This window comes from Mastigoproctus giganteus, chromosome 3 (genome assembly GCF_048544385.1).
Source record: "Mastigoproctus giganteus isolate SK-2022 chromosome 3, ASM4854438v1, whole genome shotgun sequence".
NCBI lineage: Eukaryota > Metazoa > Arthropoda > Arachnida > Uropygi > Thelyphonidae > Mastigoproctus > Mastigoproctus giganteus.
Genome location: NC_143577.1, coordinates 19,567,765 through 19,593,667, shown reverse-complemented (window position 1 = coordinate 19,593,667; position 25,903 = coordinate 19,567,765). Strand labels below are relative to the sequence as shown.

Sequence of the window (25,903 nt, the reverse complement as noted above, 5' to 3'; positions counted from 1 at the left end):
AGGGTGAAGTGGGTGGAGAGTGAGTAATGAGGTAAGTAGGAGAAGAGATAACATTACTAAAAGAACTAAAAAGCCAAAAGAACTTTATAGGACATATAGGACATGTAATGAGAAGAGAAAGTATATTGAGGGGAAGATGTGCGGGAAGAGAGCTGGAAGGAAAAGGAGAATTGGAATGATGGATTGGATGGGAAGAGAATATTATGTAGATATTAAAAGGAAAGCACAAGATACAGAAGCATAGTGTCAATGGAGCCCTGAACCTCCCTGAGGGTAGAAAAATAGAAGAAAATGTCGACTCCAATTTAAGAAAGACGTGCTAAAAATATTTTATGATTGAAAAAAAAAAAAAAAAAAATTTTTTTTTTTATTTTTGTAGTTGTTGTATCTCCACTTTTGTTTCAAATTATGACAAGAGTTGAACAGTTATTCAAGAGAATAAAATGAAAATAAACATATTAACAAAAAACAAACAGGAGGTATGTTAATCAAAAACTGTTCATTATAAATTTATTATAAGGTGGAAGCTGAAGTTATGAACTTTTTTTTTTTGGATAACTAAATTAAATTATTAAATTATTTTAATATTATTCAAATATAATTATATTTTTATAATTATATAAAATTATTTAATTTATTTTTTTAAATTATTTAATTAATTTAAATATTTATTAATTAATTAGTTATAATTACATAAAACATAATATTGTTATGTTTTGATAAATAGTCAAAACAATCACCTTTAATAGACATTAAGCATTATCATCAACTTTACAGAGGGAATATACACAAATATGTTTTATGTATTTTAATATTATATTTTGATAAATAGTTAAAACAAAACAATCACTTATAATAGCCATATTAAATGTTATGAACTTGACAGAAAAAGGGAATTTACACAAATGTTTATGTATTACAATATACTGATTATTACAGTATAATTAAATAGCCAAAACAAAAAAAATCACCAATAACAGACATTAAATGTTTATTATCAATTTGATACAAAGAGGGAATTCACACAAATATATTTTATATATTTTTAGAGTTTTGTTTTGAAGTCTTTTCCATCCATTTATTAATTACATCCTCAAAAGAGCATTCACTAGCTATTTCCAATTCAGTTGATGATATTGCACAAGCATTTAATCTTTGTTAAAGCACTGATGACTGTAAGCATGTTTTTATTAACTTTAATTTACTGAAAGATCTCTCAGCTGATGCTACTGTTACAGGGAGAGTGAAATAAATTCTTAAAGCAACAAATATATTAGGATATATTTCTTCTAAATTATTTTCTATGATAAATAATAAAATGTCATTTGGATTCCTAATACTATCTTTGTTTTGTATCATGTCCTTTAAATATGTGATTTCTGAACAAACACTATTTGAGACGTCATTTGAATAATCTGCATAAAAATGTTTGAGGCTTTTCCCAAAATCTGATTTTGATGCTTTTTTAATGTTTATGAGAAAATCAAAATTTTTTTGTCACTTGTGGTAAGCTATCAAAACGGTCATGTAATTGTTATATAGCAATGTCAATTAAGTTAAAATAAAACGTTATTTTAATTTTTTCATCTAAATCTGTTATTTCATCTTCACATTTTTCACCATAAACCCTTTTCTTTTTTCTGTTCCTACTTTCTGGAAAATACACAAGATGAGTTTTGCATGATTCTTTGTTTGTCAAGTTCAGTAATATTTTCGGTGCTAAAAATGAAAATAAGTCGGCAATAGTTTTCAAACCCTTGAATCTGTGTTTTAGTTGGCTAGTTACAATGTCAACTATTCTATAAAAGACATTAACTTGAAAGCAATGCTGTAAATTTTCAAATCAGTGATCTACAAGTTCGTCATAAAGTTTTTTTTTTATTATTCATTTTCTTTCATTTTTAAAATCAGTTTGGGTACCCCATTTTTTTTACCACAATAGTTGCTTCCTTCAAAATAAGTTTGAATTCATTTCATATTGTTTTACTACGACAAAAGACATTTCTAAATGTGTTGTGCTGTCTGCGCAAGATGTAAATCCTTTATTTGTAGAAAATTTTGACAGCAAATTTATATTCAAAAGCACCTTTTCCATTACTGCAGTAATAACAACAAATTCAAAATTTTCCATGTTTTTTTTTTTTTTTTATTCTGATTTTCATCTTTTTTTTTTTTTTTTTTGATTGCTAATAATGCAATCAAAATGATTTTGTTTAAAACTTTCAGAATATCCATATATCGTTGTTTTATTGCTATTAATGAAGAAAGACGACCAGCACACCATGTAGGGTATAGCTTTTTTGAAATAAAGTGTGATTCACCACAATACGAAGATAGCAAGTCACAACGATTGATGCTATGTCCAAAAACACATAGATGCTTTGTACAACTGCAAAATACTTTGATATTTCTGGGATACCATTAACTGCATCATTCACCAACAAGTTGATGAGCCCGCCAAGTTGATAACCACCAAATACGGAAAGGTCAGGAAATAACCACCGCATATCCCCGGAGCAACATGGCCTTAGTTGCTAATGCTCCTAAAAAACCAAATAACAACAACAACAACTTGTGTGGTTGATGTTATGAATCACACAATGAATATATAATGCATTTGGTTCCATTTCTTTTAGGCAGGCTTGTATCCCTGAATAAACCCCACTGATCGTGTCAGCCCTATCATAACCTCGGACCAAACATTTTGAAAGGTCTAAATCAATTGATTGCAGTGTGGTGGAAATAGTCGTTGTTATACCTGCGCAAGTCTGATTGGTTATATGAACGAAGCCAAGAAAAGACTCCTCGATTTTTAATCCTGTAGGTTTTTTTCCAGTTTTGCTGTTTAAAATTTTGCCATATCGACACAATGTTCAGCTGATGTTTTTTTGAAATGTCCTGAGAAAGAAAAGAAAGGAGAGGCTTTAATTTCCATTATTAATTTGTTTTTTCAAATGAGTCTTTCCATGTCAAGTGGCCTAGGGGTCCCTGCCCGACCATCTTCAATTTTGTTTAAACTTAGTGTGAATGTTTAAACAGGTTTCAAATGAAGCTGTGCAAAATTTCAGTTAAAAATATTGTATGATTGAGGCACCAGCACCTTTTTTGTGGAGGTCATTGTGTTATGCAGAATAAATCACAAAAAATATTCCAAGTTTTAAGTGTTACTGTTGCACAATGGTGAAGGTAGTGATCTGAAACTTGAATTACTTAGTTAACTTTTGGCGTCCGGGCTCAAAAACCTTCACATATTTTACAATGCAGTTTAAAAATGGCACCAAAAATCTGTCATGACAAATTTAAGCAAGACTTTTGAAAGTCATAATTTTAAAATAAAAACCTTTGGTACCTTCTTCTTTGGACATTGCACTTAACAACTGCATGAATTCAGCCTAACTAAATATCAGCTCTTATACTTGTTTTCTGGCTGAGATATTTTCCTTCAAAGATTAACTCAAAATTTGAAAGTCAAATTTTTCTTATTTTAAGGGGCAAATATCTTAATGTGGGACACCTTCAATTCTCTCGTTTTTGCCACCACTGGAAAGAGCAGTTTCAGCCACAAGGATCGTGGTTTATCTGTTTTGTGTCTTTGCACTTGAGGCCTTAAAATTAAGCCTAAACATCAGGTAGTTTTATGTGCCGTATTAGCATTAGCATTAGTAGAGGCATTTGATGCAAGAAAGCAAGCTTATGCAGCATCAGCCAAAAAAAAAAAAAAAAAAAAAACCCACTTCCACTTCACCCCTCTGTTCGTTCAAAATACCTGTCCAGCTGAGCCTTAAACTTATTTAGGCTATCAACCTCCACCACAAGGGATGGAAGTCTGTTCCACCAACCAACCACCCGCTGGCTAAAGGCAAATTTCTGCACGTCTATCCTACATCTGTCTTTCCTCAATTTGAATTTATGCCCTCTCAGGTGATTTTTCTGAGCTAGAGGAAGAATCCCATCAGCATTGAGCATGCTTAAACCATTCAAGGCTTTATACACCTCTATCAGATCACCTCGCTGGTGCCTAGTCTCCAGACACTGTAATTTGCAAAACTTAAGCCTTTCTTCGTAAGAGCACCCCTTTGTTCCATTCACTAATCTTGTTGCCCTTCTCTGTACTCTTTCCAGCAGCTCTACATCCTTCTTGAAATGAGGCCTCCAGACCTGTATACAGTACTCTAGGTGTGGCCTGACCATCGCCTTATACAATGGAATAATCACCTCCTTATCCCTGCTGGAAAAATTCCTGTATATCATTGACAATACTCCATGAGCTACTCTTGCAGCCCGTCTGCACTGCTCAGAGAACTTCATATCTGCCTGCACAACCACCCCCAAGTCCCTTTCATTCTCTACCACTGTCAGTGTAGTACCACAGAGTTGATATGTTGCTCTGGGGTTGCTGTTTCCCATGTGTAGTACTTTACATTTGTCAATGTTAAACTTCATTTGCCACCTCTCAGCCCATCTGCTCAACCTTTCCAGATCCTGTTGCAGCAGCATAGTGTCAGTAGTGTCCTTGACAACCCTGCCAACCTTTGTATCGTCTGCAAACTTGGACATTAAGCCCGATATACCATCATCAATATCATTTATAAATACAGAAAACAATAATGGACCCAACACTAAGCCCTGAGGGGCTCCACTAATAACATCAGTCCACGATGAGCAGTGTCCATTGATTACCACTCTTTGTCTTCTCCCCCTCAACCACCCCTTTATCCATAGCAGCAATTTGCCTCCAATGTCACACTGCTCCAATTTGTGTAGCAGTCTTCCATGTGCAACAGTATCAAAAGCCTTTCTAAGATCCAAGTATATAATATCAAAGTTATTCCCTGCATCCAGTTCTTTTGTGACTGCATCATAGTATCCAATCAAGTTGGTCACGCAAGACTTCCCCTTAACAAAACCATGCTGTGTCTGAGCTATAACTGAAGTCTTGTCTAAATGATCCTGCAGTGCTTCTTTAACCAGTGCCTCCATTAATTTTCCTGGAACAGAAATTAAGCTCACAGGTCTATAATTACTTGTGTCAGCCTTTGATCCTCCTTTGTGAATTGGGGTCACATTTGCACATTTCCAGTCTATGGGTACCTCCCCTGAGTCCAAGGAAGCTCTCATAATTATGGCTAAGGGTTTGCTTACTTCCTTTGCTGCCTCCTTTAATATAACTGGATAGATCCCATCCACCCAGGGTGCCTTTCTTGTGTTTATCTTCAACAGTTTCTCCTCCACTTTCCTCTCAGTTATTACAAAATCATCTAGCTCACTGCCAGAGTTTAGTTCACCTCTGGCATTCCCCTCGCTGAATAACTCCTCATGTGTGAATGTCGATGCAAAATATTCATTTAGTTTGTTAGCTACCTGAGCAGGATCATCAAAACTTGACCCATCAATATCAAGTGGACCAATCTGATTCATCCCCTTCCTTCTAGAGTTTACATAAGTAAAGAACTCTTTGCTGTTTTTCGTTGCATCCCTTGCCAAGGATTTCTCGTAATCCGCCTTCGCCTGCCTAACCTCCTTTGTAACTTGGTTGCATATCAACTTGTATCTATCATAGGCTTCTGTGTCATGTGTTAATTTGTATGTATCTCATGCATTTTTCTTCTCTGCCATATGCCTCATTAGTTCATCTGACATCCATTTTGGCCTAAACCTTGAACAATATTTCTTAGGTGGTATGTAAAGCCTAGTAGCTTCCAAGATAAGTTCTTTGAATGCTTCCCATTTTGAATTTGCTGTTGGTAACATCATCAGTTGGTCCCACTGTATAGAATTTAAATACTGTCTCAGTCCATCGTAGTCGCCTTTACGGAAGCAATAACCCTTCCCTTTACCCCTAATGGTAGTTACCTCTTTGAGTAAATCCCACTTCAGCACACTGTGATCACTGCCACCTAGTGGTTCATTTATCTGCAGATTCTTAATGCATGAAGAATCACTGCTGATAATCAAATCAAGAGTATTACTCCCTCTAGTTGCCTCCCGAACATGCTGATGTAGAAAGCAATCATCCAATAAATCCACAAAGCCCTGCTAGTGCGTGAGTAACCAGCCCCCAAATTCCAGTCAATATCTGGGAAATTAAAATCTCCCATTATAAGACACTCTGATTTACTGGCCCACTCTATTTCCCTGTACAGTTCCTTATTATACTCATCAGAGTCATTAGGCCTATAGCACACTCCTACTCTCAATTTTGATCTCCCAATGATTATGTCACACCAAACTGACTCCACACTGCACTGTCCAGCAATGTTGACTGGCTTCACTTCCTTGGTTTTTATGTGTTTCTTAACTAATAGCATAACCCCTCCCCCCTTCCTATCCTGTCTATCCTTTCTGTAGACGTTGTACTCCCCAAATTGCAGTTCTGCATCCCTTATATCTGTGTGACACCACGTCTCTGATATCCCAACAATATCTGCCTTCGATGTTTTGAGCAATACCTCAAATTCATCAATTTTGTGATTCATCAATTGTTATTTTGTGAGATCTTTTTTGTTGCAGAACACTTCCTTAATCCTGCCTAATGTTTAGAATAATCTAGAAATAGAGTATATTCTAGAATTCTGGAATATTCTACAAGAATACCTAAGAATTATAGAATATTTTAGAATTCCCAAAAAAAAACTGAACATTCTAGAACTCTTGAATATTCTAGAATCATACAAAAAAAGTATAAATAGCTGATATTTGAACCATGCTGTTATTAACGTGTTTTTTCTTCATGATGAACAATTTGTTTATTTTGATCCTCTATTTTTTATTGTTTGACTGTAATAAAGTTAAATTTACATTGCTTGCAGAAAAGTCCACTTATTAGTCAGCATGAAAGCCATGGAATCAGAAGATTTTGCTGAAGATAAGCTGGACTCATGCACAATCAGTCATATGGATAATTCTAAATGTCATGTGCTATCCTATACATGCAAAACTGGGTTAAAATTATTTAAAGAATTTGAATTTGAAGAACAACAGCTGATAGGTCGACGTTGTGGATTAAAACTGGGTGAAGAAGACACAATGTCTACATCGTGAAGCTTTGCTTTTGACAAAATTTGAATTTTTGCAGCGTTCATGTTGCAATCCTTTCCAGAAGAAAAATCATATGATGAAAAAAAGTTTACAACCAATTGATTTGTCAACAGCAGACTACTTGAAAGACCTAACAAAGGTAGACAAAAAACCAGGCCAGAAGCTGTGCCCATCATGCCGAAAAGAGTAACAGCCGAAAAGCAGCAACAGGAACATATATAAATAGATAATTTGGGCAGATGGGCTAAGAAGTGGCAATTGAAGTTTAACCTTGACAAATGCAAAGTACTGCATATGGGTAGAACTCCAGAGAAATGTACCATTTGTGTGGTACTACACTTAAGGTGGTAGAAAATGAAAAAGACCTGGGAGTAATTGTGCAGTCAGATATGAAGTTTTCTGAGCAATGCAGACAGGCTGCCAGGGCAGGTCATGGGGTTTTGTTAATGATATATATAGGAATTTTGCTAGCAGGGAAAAGGAGGTGATTGTCCCTCTGTATAAGGCAATGGTCAGGCCACACCTTGAGTACTGCGTACAGGTCTGGAAGCCTCATTTTAGGAAGGATGTTGATTTGCTTGAGCGTGTACAGAGAAGGGTAACAAGATTGGTGAGGGGAATGAAAGAATCCTCTTACCAAGAGAGGCTTAAGTTCTACAAATTGCAGTGGCTGGAGACTAGGCATCTGCGCGGTGATCTAAGTGAGGTGTATAGGGCCTTGAATGGGTTGAGCACGCTGAATTCTGATGGGATCCTTCCACTTGTTCAGATTACAAACCTAAGGGAGCATAAATTCAAATTAAGAAAGGACAGATGTAGAATAGATGTGCGGAAATTTGCCTTTAGCCAGTGGGTGGTTAATTGCTGGAACAAACTTCCATCTGTTGTGGAAGTTGATAGGTTGAATAAATTTAAGGAGGAACTGGACAGGCATTTGGAGGGAATGGTGTGATTTTTTTTTTTGATTTTTTTTTATTTTGGCTGATGCTGCATAAGCTCATACACTTGCTTTCTTGCATCACATGCGACTATTACTACTACTACATCAACTTCATCTGGATCAGACCATGATGACAAGATGCATGTGACAAAGCTTGAACACAAGTTTGATGGCTATTAGTATTTCTCCTCTGAAATTTCAGCAAATGGCTAAGAGAGACTCACAAGGCTATGCCAAAAGGAAGGCAAATCAAGTCAAGATGTAATTGCCAGTAAAATTGCATCTATAGTGGCTTGGATCCAAATTAAATCATGGAGCTAAGTACCCATCAGTGTGGAAATTGCTTAGATTACAATGAGCTGCTGAAAGAATAGTTGATGGTATCAAGTCATTCAGAAAAACTTCAAATATTAACACTAGCTCCAGTTAGTTGGTCCATAAAGAAAACAAATGGAAGAGTTTAGTGTCTCAGAAAGAATGTTCAAGAAAGCTAGAAAACTTAAAGCAGAAGAAGGAATCATGGCCATACCTGGAAAAAAAAGCAAGGAAAAAAGCTTTCTGAGTAAGTAAAGCAAAAGGTGATGGAATTTTTTTTAAGATGATGAATTTAGTCAGATATGACCTGGAAAGAAAGAAAACAACAACAATGGGATGACAATATAGCTTGCCTGAAGTAGTAATATCAACCATCAATGAAAAATTCCAATCCATTACGAAGCAGTGATTCAATATCTTCACACTCACTTGCTTATTTCAAATTGTATTGTGCTTTAAATAAATTTTGTTGCAGTTATAACTTCTTTCAAGCTTACAAACCAATAGAACATCATCTTTATGCTTGGAATCCTGAATAAAGACCACTTTTGAGGCTTGGGAACTTGCACTAAAGAAACCCATGCAATTTCTTTTCTTGCCATTTGCGCCCCCATTGTAAAAAATACAGATCTTTTTGTGCGTTGGCAATATATCCTTTCTCCTAAAACCAACGGGCAGAGTAATTGCAGAAAATTTCACTCTTGTAAATGCAATAGTTCTGTCTTTATTGAGATATGAAATTTCACCATGAAATAAGTATGCAAATATTATGAGGAAAATATAAAATGTTTAAGGCCATTTTTTAAGCCTTAAGTAGCAAGACACAAAACTGAAAAACCCTGATTTTTGTTGCTTAAAACTTGCTCTTTCCAATGGTGGCAATAACGAGAGAATTTGACTTTCAAATTTTGAGTCTATCTTTGAAGGAAAATATCTCAGAAAACAAGTATGAGAGTTCATATTTAGTTAGGCTGAATTTATGTAGATGTTAAATGGAATGCCCAAAGAAGAAGGTAACAAAGGTTTTTACTTCAAAGTTATGACTTTCAAAATTCTTGCTTAAATTTGTTGCGACAAATTTTTGGCGCTAGTTTTAGACAGCACTGTAAAAAATGTGAAGGTTTTTGAGCCTGGATACCAAAAGTTTTGCATTCGCTGCCAAAAGTTAACTAGGTATACCAAGTTTCAGAGCACTACCTCTCAATGTTGTCCAACAGTAACACTTAAAATTTTGGAAATTTTTTGTGATTTGCTCTGCGTAACACAAGTGACCTCCACAAAAAAAGGTGCCGGTGCTTCAAGCATACTATATTTTGAACTGAATTTTTGCACAGCTTCTTTGGAAACCTGTTTAAACATCTACACCAAGTTTCAACAAAATTGAAGATGGTTGAGCAGGGACCATCTTCAAAATTAAGCCACTTGACATGGAATCACCCAAATGAAAATTCAAAACATTCTATTAACTCATTTTGTATTTTAGGACTTAAATATTTTGATGTGCCAAATGGCAAATTTAACACTTGTCTCATAGTGTCATCAAATTCGGATAAAATTTTTACATGAGAAAAAGTTTCCATAATATGTACTGTATCTTTCAAACTCTCTCGATGACCTCGAAATATAATTGAATTTTTTGATAATTTTAGAGTTATTTTGATAAGCCACTCCAAAACTTTACTCCAAAAATTACGTTCTTGTCATAAATTCTCTTCTACATTTTTGTCCAAACATTTGTTTGCCACCCATAATTCCTTCATATAACATTTTGTTCTTCACAGTTTGAAGTCCTTACATTCCCTAGGTCTGAAAAAAGAAATTTACAAAGGTCATTCAAATTATCAAATACCCTTAATGTACAATGCAAATCTATGAAAAATGCTATGCTGCTTTCTGCTTTTGCACCTTCTGTATCACCAATACCCTATGGTGCTATAAACTAAAGGGCTCTTTGGCTTTCTTGTGCTCCATTTGTATTATGATGCCTTTCACATCACTTAATTTGGCTGCCAGGGTGCATGTACAATATTTACAAAAACATTTTAAATAATCACCATCTAATTTCCAGTCAGTTCTTATATTTAGCGTCTTTGAGCCATTGATCACAAGTATCGAATACATTTTTTGCTCATTTCACAAAGGGGCTATAGTTTATATGAAAATTTACAAGTAAAAAAAAAAAAAAAATTACATACTCAAAGTAATTGAATCATCACAAACGAAAGAGAATTTTTCACCAACACTTGGTTAAACCTACTCAGAACACTGTTCTGCGTGCAGAAATGATTAAATTCTGCATCTATGTTTTGGGCAGGATACTCCAGTAATTGGAAAAGTGAACCAGCATAAAGCAGCCCTCTATATTAGGAAAGCTAGACTGCAGAAAGTCGAATTTCAAAGAAAGGAAGTTGAAGAGTTCTGAGTGATTGCTGGAAATTCATATTATAATATCTTTCTCTGATCTGTAAATGATCCAGCAACAAATTTTCAATAAAATAATAATAATTATAATAATAACACCAGAGTAATAAAATTACAAATCATTCTGTAAAACTGTAATAAAATGCAAAGAATAATAAAAAAATAAATAAATCTATAGCAACAAGTAACATATATTAGTATCAAAACTGGACAATGTTTGACGACCGCCGACATCATGGATCATTCATAATTCATGAATGGGCCATCACGTAAACTAATGAAAACTGGAATAATGAATTTACTTACATCTTCAGCCTTTTTATCACGGGTCAGAAGAGAATGGTAGTAATGGATAAATCTTTTTTGTGCTCTTTGAAACTTGAAAATGTAGAATCACAGAACAGTACATGATGCTTGATAGCAGCTGCAGAACTTTTCTTTCTCTGCCGATAAAGCAAATGAAAATCTGTGATTGGCTGAATTTTTTTTTTTTTTTTGTTTCTCCTTCAAGTAACTTTGCAACAAATTTTCCCACCACAAACGAAAACAGAACAGATGCATATAAAAGGGTTATAAAATGTATTATTCATGGCCAGCGGCAAAGTCCGGATCCTGTTCACTTTATAGAAACAAAGCAATAGACAAGGGTAGAATGTTGTTGTTGTGAAAATGGTAAACAAACCCCAAAACCATAAATTTAACGAAACTTCATGCTTTGGAGCGACTAAAGTAGATGCTTTACTCTGCCTGGTCATTGCTTATTCTGCTCTCTGAACACAACGGGATCAACGCTAATTACAGGAAGAGTCCCTCCCAATGTACCAGTCACTTTCAGAGCATCATATGAAAGGATCCACAATTCAGATGTCTCTTGTTAGCATAGTAATAACTGATTCCTAGTTCTTGTAATTTTCTGTTTCAGATAAACAAAAAAAAAAAAAAATAGGTACTAAAACGACAACACTGGCCATAGCTTGACTGTCATGTGACAAATTTGTGCACTGTGCTAGAATAAAATCAGACTGATGAATATTTATATTTGACACTGGTTTTGCTGAATATTTCATGACTATCTTTTATTTATTAATATTTCTATAAGCTTGGACTAAACAATACTCAGGCGGCCAGTCCCCGGGTTGTTAGAATGTGTTATATTTAATTTTTAAAAAATTGCTCATTTATTAACGATCTTGAGAAATGAGTCTGTATTCAAAATTTCACGGGCCCCTTTCAAGCTGGCATCCCAATGCAGTTGCACTGGCTTTGTTGCGTTACTGGTTGGTGTACTACACACTGCAGCCATGCTATCATTAGCACTCCTTTCCATATTTATTGAATTTGAAAGGACCCAGGTCTGCATTTCGCATTCTGAATGATAGGTCCGGCATCTGATTGTTAATAAAATACACTGATCGTCCAAAACATTGTGACCACCTACCTAATATGATATTGGTCCTCCACGTGCAGCCAAAACAGCTCGTACACGGTGAGGTATGAACACTACAAGATTTCTAAATGTGTCTTGTAGTATCTGGTACAAACACGTAACCAGCAGATCCTTTGACTCCTGTAAGGTCCATGGTTGAGACGCTGCAGATCAGAGTTGCTGTTCCAACACAAACCACAGATGTTCGATGGGATTGATGTCTGGGGAATTTGGAGGCCAGGACAATACTTGGAAGTCTTCCTCATGTTCCGCAAACCAGTCTTGAACAATCCGGGCGGTGTGGCATGGCGCATTATCCTGCTGAAAGACAGCACTGCCAGAGGGGAAGACCGTTACCACGAAAGGGTGTACCTGGTTGGCAATCATGTTTAGGTAGGTGGTAGACATCAGAGTGCCCGGCACATGGATGACCGGATCCAGGGTATCCCAGTAGAACATCACCCAAAGCATGACACCGCCGCCACTGGCTTGTTTTCATCCCACGGTGCATCCAGGCACCATCACTTCCCCAGGTAAATGATGCACACGTACTCAGCTGTTCACATGGTGCAACAGGAAACATGATTCTTCAGACCAGACAACCTTCTTCCAATCACTCAAGGTCCAGTTTCGATGCCCATTGTAGGTGCTCAACCTTGATAGCATTGGTGCACACGGAGCAGCCTGCAGCCCCATTTTCAGCAGGGTTTGATGTACTGTGTGTTGTGACACATTATGCCCATCACCAGCGTTCCAATTACCGGCGAGGTGCACCACAGTCACCCAACTGTTGCCACATACCATCCAGGAGAGCCTTTGCTCACCTCGAGCATCGATGAGCGGTGGTCGTCCAATACTTCGCCGGTGGTTTGTGGGTTTTCCCTCCTCGGACCACTTTCAGTAGGTACTAACTACGGCTAACTGTAAACATCCCACCAGCCATGCCATTTCGGATATGCTCTGACCCAGTCGTCTGGCCATTACAATTTGGCCTTTGTCAAACTCACTTAAGTCTGCTGCCTTTCCCATCTGAAGAGCAAGAGTAATCCTGATTAACATCAGTATCATGTGTTTTTTATACTGTGTCCCAACCCATGCCGTAGTTCACATGCAGTTGCTTCGATTTGCATAATGACTCGCTGGTCATAATGTTTTGGCTCATTGGTGTAATTAATAACAAAAAAGTGACGCAGAATATTTTTAAAATTATTTTATTAATTGACAAAGGTCCGCAAAAGTTTTAATGAATTAAATTATTGTTAAAAAATAAAAACAAAAACTTTTTAACTATTATTTTAAGGCTCCAAAATGCTTATCAAGATTGTATTATTTTATCTACTAATTTTTTTTAAAAACATTTCAATTTCTATGATCCCTCGATTGCGGCCCTCTTAGATTGGAGGCCCTGGTGTGGCACATCCAGTGCATCCCCCCCCATTTGCACGGCCCTGCTAATACCATTATGGCAAAATTACTATACTTCAGAGCAATCTGAAAGAAACAAAACTCTTTGTAACAACTGTTTGTCATATATTATCTTAAATGCAAAAGAAAACAAAAAATGCAAAAAAAGGGAATACACATAGTATAAATAGCATAAAAACAGTATAAAATTTCTTAAACTGATTATGTACTGAATGCGATAAACATGACAGTTTTAAAAAATGTCACCACAGTTTATTACATACTTGGATCTGTACATGAATGAAACGAAAAATTATACGAATTAAAATATGAATTTTATCATTTAAAACCACTCAATAGATATCAAAATGTGTAGGTCATCAGGGGAGAGTGGAGGTGCAATGCAGCTGCTACAAGTATAACTGAAATTATTATTAGTCATATGGTGCAAGGAAGCCTGAGGCTTTTGCTGCACCAGCCAAAAAAAATTCACGAGTTACCCTGCGTGAGAGAGAGAGAGAGAGACAGAAGTAGAAAGGAATCACCAAGAAAGAGAAGAATGATGAAATGGGTCCCAAATTCTAATAAAAGGGTTAGGTTTCCGTCGAGGCAATGTGAAACTCCCTCCCCCTTGCTATCCTTTTCCAAAACTAATTCTCGTACCCAGGAACTGAGTGTCCTGGCTACCACGAGTGACCAACCATTATATCGCTGCATTAAAAGTTACAATGGTTTTGTGTAATAAAGTTGTACATTCTCTGTACTAAATGTCGAATTAGGTTTTGTGTAATAAAGTTGTACATTCTCTGTACTAAATGTCGAATTAGGTTTTGTGTAATAAAGTTGTACATTCTCTGTACTAAATGTCGAATTAGGTTTTGTGTTATGAAGTTACACTCATTACAATGTGGACTATACCAAATATGACGGAAATTAATTTTAAACGAGATATTTCGTGGGACAGTAAGTCGAAATGTGGGACATGAAGTTTAGTCAAAAACAAAACATTTCAAAATAAATAGTAATCAATGGCTAGCAATTCCTACGTGTTTTGAAACCAAATATTTTTAAAAGAAACCATGAAATTTCTCCAGGCATAACTTAAAAAACATAAAAGTAATACAAGAAAACCATAATTTTTTCTAAGTCATTCGTCGATTTAGCTCTTACCATAGTGCCGGTATTCAAACGCACAACAACGACTTACGACATATTTCTGTAATTTTCGTAAGAACAGTTTCGTAATTTAAACAAATATTATATTTAAACTCTAATAATCTATTTTTAAATTAATAATGAAACAATAATATTACTATAATTTTTTTAATCCGAATTAGGAGCTTAAATGAAAATTTAATTATATAAGAGAACAAATTTTGTGCCATACGAGCATGACTTTGCTACTCGTGGAGCTGAAACCAAACTGAGATTAGGTTTTGTGTCTAGGGAATTTTCTTCAATCGCTGAAGTTCGTAAGAGAAGCAGATTAGTGTTAAAAGTATTAGTTAATTTTATTCATAAAGTGAGACATGGAAGTAGCCCTACGGCACGAACTAGGCATTTCATCTGTTGGAAGACCTAAACAAGCATATTTTAGCCCATATGCAGACAACGGAGGGTATGTTATTATTATTTTTTTTTTTTGTTTTCAAAATAGTTTTAGTGATAGTAATGGCAAATGATGCAAAGAAGCAAGCTTGTACAGATCAGCAAGTAAAAAAAAAAAAAAAAAAAATTCTGTACATCCCCTTTAACAAATTTCCCTTCTTCATAACATCAGATAGAAATTTGTTCCAAGACTCATTCTCTGGCTGAAAGCAAATTTTCGCACAGCCATCCTAAAATCGTCCTTTTGCAATTATGCTCAACGTAATCCAAAAAAACACTCCAGTCAGGTCTCTTCGCAGGTGGTTAAATTGCAAAACTGAAGTCTTTCTTGGTAAGCGTACCCTTTTGTGTTTTCCAGCCATTATTTTATATAATGAACTGAAGCCATTATTTTATTATATAAAGTAATGGCTGTAAAATACAAAATTGTCATCCATCCACACTATGTGGAAAAGACCAGGGTTTAAATTCTATCTCATTATCAACTTTTCCTTAATGTGGCATATTTATCTGGTCTCAGACAAGGGTTGCATATTTTATGTCCCAGAAAGTCAGGTTTTTTGCATGCAGACAAATGAGTAGTGTACACTGTTACAGACAGTATACAGGAACCCAGTGGTCTTAGTTGCCTTTGCACTACACTAACCAATGAAATGGTGAAAATACATAACTGTAAAATAGAGAGACAAAATTAACAATAAAACAAAAACAACCTTTGGCTCTTTCAAATTTTTTTGTTTTGCTCTTTAATGTCACACATAATGGAAGAGCCGACCGGGCTAGACGGGTGGGTCAAGTGCCTGCCTGGCAACCCAAAGGTCGCGGGTTCGACTCCCGCCTTGGGCTTGGATCAAAGTACTGGTTGGAGACTAGGCACCTGCGCGGTGATCTGATTGAGGTGTATAAGGCTTTGAATGGGTTCAGCACGCTGAATTCTGATGGGATCCTTCCACTTGTTCAGATTACGAACCTAAGGGGGCATAAATTCAAATTAAGAAAAGACAGATGTAGATTAGATGTGTGGAAATTTGCCTTTAGCCAGCGGGTTGTTAATTGCTGGAACAAACTTCCATCTGGCGTTGTGGAAGTTGATAGGTTGAATAAATTTAAGGAGGAACTGGACAGGCATTTGGAGGGAATGGTGTGATTTTTTTTTTTTTTTTTTTTTGGCTGATGCTGCATAAGCTCTTACACTTGCTTTCTTGCATCAAATGCCACTACTACTACTACTGCAAAAAACTTGGGAGGTGCATTATGGCCACAAAAGCCTATGCGCCAACAACTACAAAAAAAAAAAAAAAAAAACCATAATGGAAGAGCTAATATTAAATTGATTCATAGTAATACTGATTTTTTATTTTTGGAAATTTTATACAGAGCTCTAGCCCTGTTCAAATACTTTGGTGTAGGTTCCTTAAACAGCATCTTTGCCAATGCTGAAAAAAACTCATGCCAAGATAAGATAAGATTCAATGGACAACTGTTAACTCGTACTTCCAGTAATTGGCCCCGCTCAGCAACCCTTTATTCCCACCTTCATGAAGGGCCACTTTTTTTCCAGCCGCCAAGGAGAACAGATCGAAAAGCACCCACTGAAGCAGGCCCTGTAAGAATTTAGTTTCGCTTTCCTATATTTAAGCCATGAGAAGATGGCCAGGAAAAGTGGGCTGTATAAAATATGACAATTGTAATTTTCCAAATTTCTTATGAAACTGTAAGAAATGTCAGAGCAGTTAAACTAATGAAACTGTAAGAAATGTCAGAGCAGTTAAACATCTTAGAAGACCCCATTTCTGTCTGGAAAAGAATGCAACATGGCAAGATGCATGTGTCTTCTAAGAGCTGCTGCTAGACCTCACCAGTGAAATGTTGGTCCTACGCACCATGGCGCCTCCATAGCCAGGTGGGAAGGAGCAGCAGTGCATAGCGCACGCTTCTTGATTAGACCGGGGTTCAAGCCCGTCACCACCAAATACGGAGGATGCGGAAAGGTCAGGGAATGACCACCGCATATCCCGGAGCAATATGGCCTTAGTTGCTAATGCTCCTAAAAACCAAATAACAAACAAACAACCTACACACCAGGGGTCCTAGTACTTGCCAGAAAAACATGCTCCATATTAAGCAACCACTGCCACCTGCCTATAGTGGGCACCATGCATGATGGATCCATGGACTCATGTTGCTTGTGCCATACATGAAGACATCTGTTGGCATGTTGCACCAGATATTTGGACTCATCTACCAGCACACTTGTTTCCAGTCCTCTTGTCCAACCAGTGTGTTGTTGACACCATGGCAGTCACTGTCAATGATTATCAGGAGAGGCTGTCTCTTAGATCGTCTGCTGTAGAATCTCATGCTTGAATGTGTGGTGCAGTGTCATTTGGGATGTTCATGCATTTCCCATATTGTATTGGATGTCAGCTGTTGCACACTGTGACCTGCTGCTGAGCCTTTACAATTTACTGCATGCATCCTTCACTCACCATGAAATCCATCTTGTGCAATCTTTTATACAGGCATACCTCGGTTAACGTTACCTCTGATAACGAAGCTTCGATATAACGAAGTCCGCAATTTCAAGCCCTATTTAACATAAAAAAAATATTCCAGTTTAATCACCTGAAATCTAAACAAACTGACGAAATTACGGAAACCTTTTGGGCTTCTCGTGGTTGGTTCGAGAAATTTAAAAAACGGGCCAGGGTTCATAGTGTAAAATTAACAGGAGAAGCCGCAAATAAGTTTTCAGAAAAACTAAAGGAAATAATTGAACGTGAAAAATTTCCACCAAATTTGGTGTTCAGTGTTGACGAAAGCGGTTTGTTCTGGAAACGGCTACCAACAAAAAGTTTCATTTCTATTGAAGAAAAACCAGCTGCTGGGTTCAAAGCAGCTAAAGACCGTTTAATGTTACTCTTTCGATCAAATGCCTCTGGCGATTATAAATTAAAATTGTTATTAGTTTACCATTCAGAAAATCCGAGGGCGTTAAAAGGTAACATAAAAATGAATTTACCTGTAATATGGAAAGCAAATAGAAAAGCGTGGGTTACCAAGGAGTTATTTACTGATTGGTTTGTTAACCACCTTTGTCCTGAAGTAAAACGGTATTGTCAAAAAAACAACTTTGAAGAAAAAGCTCTTTTGTTGTTAGCCAATGCTCCGGGACATCCTACTGATCTTAACACGTTGGACACATGCATTCCTGTCAAAGTTGTGTTTCTTCCAGCAAACACAACTTCTCTGATTCAACCATTGGATCAGGGAGTGATAGCACCATTTAAAGCTTATTATCTGCGTCGAACATTAAGCAATTTAACTGAACTAGAGGATAAAGAGGAAATGACAGTTAAAACTTTTTGGAAAAACTACACCATTAAAAAGGCAATTGAAAACATTGATAGTTCTTGGAAAGAAGTCACTAAGAAATGCTTAAATGGAGTGTGGCGCAAAATATGGCCAGAAGTTGTACTAGAAGAAGAAAATAGCATCCAAGAAATTAGAAATGAAGTTATCCAGATGGCTCAATCAATAGGTTTCGAAAATGTCGATGAAGAGGATGTTAGAAATTTATTGAATGCAGAAGATGATGGTTTTTCAGTGGAAGATTTAGAAAACCTTGTTAGCAACGAAGACAAAGATAATGAAGACGAAGTTAAAGAAGTTCCTGCCGAAAAAGTGTTAACAAACAAAGATTTAAAAAGCTGCTTAAATGACATTGAAAACGTTTAAACTTTTTTAGTGAAAATGATCCTGATTTAGGAAGAAGTTTTATTGTTAAGCGATCAGTGTTAAATGCAATAACTCCGTATAGGCAATTGTTAAATGAAAGAGAAAAAAAGCATAAGCAATCAACTTTAGACTCATATTTTAAAATGTGATTTCACTTTGTATGTAAGTTGAATGTTTATTTAATAAAACTTTTCTTTGTTCGAAAAAAAAGCTTTTCATTTTCTTTACGTAGGAACGTATCCCTATTCTGGCCATAGTATTTTTACCTCTGAAAACGAAGTTTCGCTTAACGAAGTAATTTCGTGGAACGCATCCTATTCGTTATTCGAGGTATGCCTGTAGTTCTGTCGGCAGGAGGTGTTTTGACCTATACAACACTATTTTTTGTACACCTTAAACAGCCGACCGGGCTAGCCGGGTGGGTAAAGTACCTGCCTGGCAACCCAAAGGTCACGGGTTCGATTCCCTCCTCGGGCTTGGATCAAAGTACTGCCAAAAAAACCTTGGGAGGTGCATTATGGCCACAGAAGCCTATGCGCCAACAACTACCAAAAAAAAAAAAAAAAAACACCTTAAACACAATGTGCTGTGAGCAACTGACAAGACATGCTGTTTTCGATACAGAATCACCTGATGCACAAGCTCCTACAATCAAGTTCTTTTGAAACTCAATATCTTTACTATATCCCATAACTGTAAGGTACTACAGGTAATGTAGTACCTGTAGTACCTTACAGTTATCCCATAACTGTAAGGTACTACAGGTAAGGTAATGTAAAGTACTACACATGGGAAACAGCAACCCCAGAGCAACGTATCAACTCTGTGGTACTACACTGACAGTGGTAGAGAATGAAAGGGACTTGGGGGTGGTTGTGCAGGCAGATATGAAGTTCTCTGAGCAGTGCAGACGGGCTGCAAGAGTAGCTCATGGAGTATTGTCAATGATATACAGGAATTTTTCCAGCAGGGATAAGGAGGTGATTATTCCATTGTATAAGGCGATGGTCAGGCCACACCTAGAGCACTGTATACAGGTCTGGAGGCCTCATTTCAAGAAGGATGTAGAGCTGCTGGAACGAGTACAGAGAAGGGCAACAAGATTAGTGAATGGAACAAAGGGGTGCTCTTACGAAGAAAGGCTTAAGTTTTGCAAATTACAGTGTTTGGAGACTAGGCACCAGCGAGGTGATCTGATAGAGGTGTATAAAGCCTTGAATGGTTTAAGCATGCTCAATGCTGATGGGATTCTTCCTCTAGCTCAGGAAAATCACCTGAGAGGGCATAAATTCAAATTGAGGAAAGACAGATGTAGGATAGACGTGCGGAAATTTGCCTTTAGCCAACAGGTGGTTGGTTGGTGGAACAGACTTCCATCCCTTGTGGTGGAGGTTGATAGCCTAAATAAGTTTAAGGCTCAGCTGGACAGGTATTTTGAACGAATAGAGGGGTGAAGTGGAAGTGGGTTTTTTTTTTTTTTTTTTTTGGGCTGATGCTGCATAAGCTTGCTTTCTTGCATCAAATGCCTCTACTAATGCTAATGCTAACTGCTTTTTTATCACTTTGACTTGCACAACCAGATGCAAATTACCACTGCTGTAGTGTATGAAGGTTTTTTGGCTTTTTATACTGCAAGCTACTTAGCATAGTTCATTACGGATGGAGTGGTCACAATTCAGTGATTTCTGAATTGTAATTGTATATATATGTGAAATAAGGAGTAACAATTAGCAGTAAAGATCATCTAGGTGCTTATAATAATCAGACAGATTTATTAGCAACACAGGAGGACTTCTAGGACAGCACATTGGGTTCTGTCAGTGAAACTTTTCCAATAAAGAAGTAATTATCCCATTGTACAAATTCTTTTTTTGTCAAGCCACATCTTGAATACTGTATATAGGTATGGAGACTGCATATTAGAAGAAATATTGACTTGCTTGAAAGGGTATGGAGGAGATCAGTGAGGTTCCAGTTCTTCAAGGTATGAAGTTTGAAAACTGGGCATCTACATGGCAATCTAAATGAATCATTTATGGCCTTAAAAGGGTTGAGAAAAATTAATGATACGGGCATATTTGTACAGTAGTCTTCCTATGTACCCAAGCAAGGGTACATAGAAATAAAGATAATAGATAAATATTTGAGAGAAGCAGATAATATATAAAACTAGGAAGACAATTTTTTTTTTTTTTTTTTTTTTCTGAACAACAGATTCTACATAAGCTTTGGTTCTTTGCATTGATTTCCATCTTAATATTAATACTGTTATATAATGAAAAGTGGCAGGGAGGGGGAAGTCATTATTGTTATGTTTGAAAAGCAAATGTCATGATTGCCTTTTTTGATAACAAAATTTGTATTTTTCACTTCGTCAAGCATTCCGTTATCAGTATAGCATGATATAAAATGCACACTGTGGCTGGAAGGGTTATTAAAATTAAAGAATACTATAAAGTGTAGGTGAACTTGACCCATGACAGGCAGAACTAGTAATAGAGGCATGTGATACAAGAAAGCAAGCGTATGAGCTTATGTAGCATCAGCCAAAAAAAATTTCACACAACCATTCCCTCTAAATGTTTGTCCAGTTCCTCCTTGAATTTATTTAAGCTATCAACTTCCATGACAGATGGAAGTTTGTTCCAGCAATTAACCACCTGCTGGCTAAAGGCAAATTTCTGCACATCTATTCTGCAACTATTTTTCCTCAATTGGAATTTATGCCCCCTTAGGTTCATAATGTGAGCAAATGGAAAAATCCCATCAGAATTCAGCATACTCAACCCATTCAAGGCCTTATACACCTCAATCAGATCACCCCACAGGTGCCTAGTCTCCAACCACTGCAATTTGCAGAACTTAAGCCTCTCTTGGTTAAGAGGATCCCTTCATTCCCCTCACCAATCTTGTTGCCCTAATCTGTACACGCTCAAGTAAATCTACATCCTTCCTAAAGTGAGGCCTCCAGGCCTGTATGCAGTACTCAAGGAATGTCCTGACCATTGCCTTATACAAAGGGATAATCACCTCATTTTCCCTGCTAGCAAAATTGCTGTATATCATTGACAAAACCCCATGACCTATTCTTGCAGCCTGTCTGCATTGCTCAGAAAATTTCATACCTGACTGCACAATTACTCCCAGGTCTTTTTCCTTTTCTACCACCCTAAGTGTAGTACCACACAGTTGGTATGTTCCTCTGGGGTTACTTCTATCCATATGCAGTACTTTGCATTTGTCAATGTTAAACTTCAGTTGCCACTTCTCAGCCCATTTGCCCAAATTTTCTAGATCCCATTGCAGTAGCACACTGCCATTACTGTCATTAACAACCCTGCCAACTTTGTATCACTGCAAACTTCGACACTAAGCCTGATATACCTTCATCAATATCATTGATAAATATACAAAACAACAGTGGGCCCAACACTGAAACCTGTGGAACTCCACTAATAACATTAGTCCACAAAGAGAAGGGCCCATTGATTACCATCCTGTGTTTTCTCCCACTCTTTTAACATTGACAAATATAAAGTACTGCATATGGGTTGAAGTAACCCCAGAGAAATGTATCAACTATGTGGTACTTGTTGTGATATGGTGATAGAAAATGAAAAAGACCTGGGAGTAATTGTGCAGTCAGATATGAAATTTTCTGAGCAGTGCAGACAGTGTGCCAGAGCAGGTCATGGGGCATTGTCAGTGATATACAGGAATTTTTCTAGTAGGGAAAAGGAGATGATCATCCTTTTGTATAAGGCAATGATCAGGCAATGCCTTGAGTACTGCATATAGGTCTGGACGCCTCATTTTAGGAAAGATGCAGAGTTGCTTTATCGAGTACAGAGAAGGGAAACAATAGGGTGGTCTTACCAAGAAAGGCTTAAGTTCTGCAAATTGCAATGTCTCTTCGTTAGGCACACACAAGGTGATCAGATTGAGGTATATAAGACCTTGAATGGGTTGAGCAGGCTCAATTATGATGTGATTTTTTCTCTTACTCAGATTGCGAACCTGAGGGGCATAAATTCAATTTGAGGAAAGACAGTTATAATATAGATGTGCAGAAATTTGCCTTTTGCCAATGGGTAGTTGATTGCTGGAACAAACTTCTATCTGTCGTTGTGGAAATTGATAGCTTAAATAAGTTCAAGGAGGAACTGGAAAACATTTAGAGGAAATGGATGAGTGAAATGGGTTTTTTTGCGGGGGGAGGGGGGGGGGCTGATGCTTTTTTATAAGCTTGCTTTCTTGCATCACATGCTTCATTACTACTACCACTGCTACTACTACATTGTAACAGTGTGACTTGTTTTAACTGTTGTACTTGTATATTGCAATGAAACAGTTACAGTGAAAAACTCTTCTGACTGGTCATAAAGAAAGTAAGCAAAAATTTATTTCTGTTAGTTGTTACATGAAAAGTCTGACACATTACTCTCTGTAATTTGTGTTTTTACTTACTATAGGAGTATTGTTGCTATAGCTGGTGAAGATTTTGCTGTCATTGCTTCTGACACAAGATTGAGTTCTGGATTCTCTATATACACTCGAAACCAATCCAAACTGTACAAAATGTAAGTACTGCATTTTTTTATTTATAATTGTTATCTCCGGAAAAAGAAACAAAGACAAGACAAATTTATACTTAAATCAACACTAGGTGAAGTAAAGTTATCATATAATTGGATATTTTTGGTTATAAACAAGTTTGTGTTATTAAGTGACAGTTTATTATACATGTTGTTAAAGATGTTGTTGAGCACATGTGGATACAATTATAAAATGAGCAAAATTTGGTTTGCTGGCACATTTAACTTAGGTTGAACAATCTAGCTCTCTCAACTGTGTGAAACCAGTGCATATGCTAAACCACATTAGCTATTGTTCAGTATTTAACCTGAAATTCATTCTGAGTTAAAAACACTGTAGGCTATTTGGAGCCCCATTTTTTTTTATTTTTAGCTCTTGTCCCCTTTGTCCATTATACACCTTACTGAAACTCATTATACCTTGCAAGAAAAGCTTTTTCTTTGGTTTCCTCTATTAAAAATTCACAGTTTTCACTTAGATGAATTTATAGGTAGCAAAAAATTATTGCTTTTCTATTGTAAGGTACTTTCGAGAACCATTTTTAAAATTGCATTGTTCAATTTATAGTATAGTATTATAAATCTTGCATGTAATTTCAAATAATTTTGGGCGTGGGAAAAAATGACATATCTATGTGAATCAGCCTTTTTGTATTTGAAACGAACAAAGAATCGCTGTACTCTTATGGATTTGCATGCAGAAGATTCTTTACGGTTGGCCTTATCATAGTATATTCCCGATTTTGAAAGATTGGCAGATGACACGAAGACACAAACTTCACATAAATTAAAAATTTAAATACGTATTAATTTAAAATAAAAATTCTGAATTGTATTTAATTATAAAATTTATAAACGTTTTTTAATATGTGTTGATTAACTTTTTTAACCATGTGCAATGAAATTCTTGAGATGGTAGATTGAGGCACATTTTGAAGAAAAAAAGATCGCATCACAAATTAAGTTGGCCACCCTTGAGATAGACCATTGTAAAAAAAAAAAATGGTACTGGTAAAATTGTGGACCATCTAGATAATAATGTGAGGTATACCTGTTTGACTCATCTGCTATGTGAACAGGTATACTTCGCACGATATTTACAATTGAAGTGCATTTGAACCAGAGGAAACAGTAAAGAGAAAGCTTGCTGGTAAATTAATGATATAGCTATCTCTGAGAAGTGTCTTCCAGAAAGGTTTCTGAAGGAGAACAGTATACATCCAATTATACTAAAAACATATTTTAAAAACAGTAGCATGCAGGTGTATCAAACTATTAGTAATGTTAATGAGATCATAATTAGATCTTAATCTTGAACTGGAGAACCACTGATGTTTTCCCAATCCATAAGGGAGGTGCTGAAAAGGTAATGAGAAATTGTAAACTTGAGAGTTCGATGCAACCTCTCCAGTCTGTATCAGTGTAGTCCTGAATTGTGTTCTCTAGCAAGGACATAATTCAGGACTACCATAATACTAATGGAATCCTAAGGGGATTGCAGCATTTTTTTTTATGAATACCCCAAACACAAAAGGTATCAAAACCTATAGTACTTAGTACTGTGCATGGGTTGAAAGGCAGGTCTTTCAGATTAATCTTATTGAAATTACTACAAGGTCATAAAATGTTTGGATGCAAAAACTTTGATATTATATGCCTAGACTTTAGTAATACCATCCATCATGGAAGGTTTTTGTGGATTGATAAATTGGAGAAAATTTTGATCACAGGGCCAATACTTAAGGATAGGAAGCAGAAGATAGGCATATATGTTCGTTTTTTAGGACTACCACAGTAGGTGGCCTTGTATGGAAATCAGCCCCCTGCTGTGCTAGTCCTAAAAAAGGCCTCCTAGGGGTAGGGATACCTTTTGTTTCTGATCTTCCTTAATTACATTGATGAGGAAGGACAGAGAAAGTTTTCTAAGTTGGCATTTGATTTTTTTTTTTTTTTTTTTTTTATATACAAAAAGCCCAAACAAGAGAGGTATCACAACCTATAGTACTTAGTATTGTGCATGTGCTGAAGGTTGAGAAGATGAAAGAAGAAACTTGCTGACATTAGACTTGAACTTCTGTAGATTGTGATTTTCAAGAAATACATATAAAGGAAGGTCCATTCATTTAATTTTATTTGTTCAACTTCCAGAAAATGGAAGTTGAATGAATAAATGAAAAAGAAGAAAAGTTAGTTTTATGAATTTGAAGTTGGATAGTAAAAGGATTTTGACTGGTTGCAGCACGTGGTTGGTCTGCTTTGGGGGGTAGAGAGAGAGAGAGAGCAGGAATTATAGAAGCCAATTCAGAAGAACAGTGCCCATGGAAGTATCTATAGAAAATGTATGCAGCAGAAACAGAACATCTAATGAGACAGAGTGGACAAACTCTGCTAGAGATAAGTCATTAATTAACCTAACTA

The 25,903-nt window shown here is 36.4% G+C and overlaps 2 protein-coding genes across 2 annotated transcripts in view; one reads left to right on the top strand and one right to left on the bottom strand.

Annotated features, from left to right (window-relative positions):
• The window catches only part of LOC150087773 (U6 snRNA-associated Sm-like protein LSm2), a 39,648-nt gene extending 24,894 nt beyond the window's left edge, over positions 1-14,754 (bottom strand). Inside the window, exon 1 of the mRNA XM_090370364.1 lies at positions 14,715-14,754. Within this exon, the coding sequence (XP_090226490.1) occupies positions 14,715-14,717 (3 nt within the window). The 5' untranslated portion in view covers positions 14,718-14,754. The remainder of the gene's footprint in view (positions 1-14,714) is intronic.
• Positions 14,755-14,936: 182 nt separating this feature from the next.
• Prosbeta6 (proteasome beta6 subunit) overlaps positions 14,937-25,903 on the top strand; it is a 36,553-nt gene continuing 25,586 nt past the window's right edge. Inside the window, exons 1-2 of the mRNA XM_090370356.1 lie at positions 14,937-15,162; positions 23,363-23,470. Coding sequence (XP_090226482.1) covers positions 15,074-15,162; positions 23,363-23,470 — 197 coding nt within the window. The 5' untranslated portion in view covers positions 14,937-15,073. The remainder of the gene's footprint in view (positions 15,163-23,362; positions 23,471-25,903) is intronic.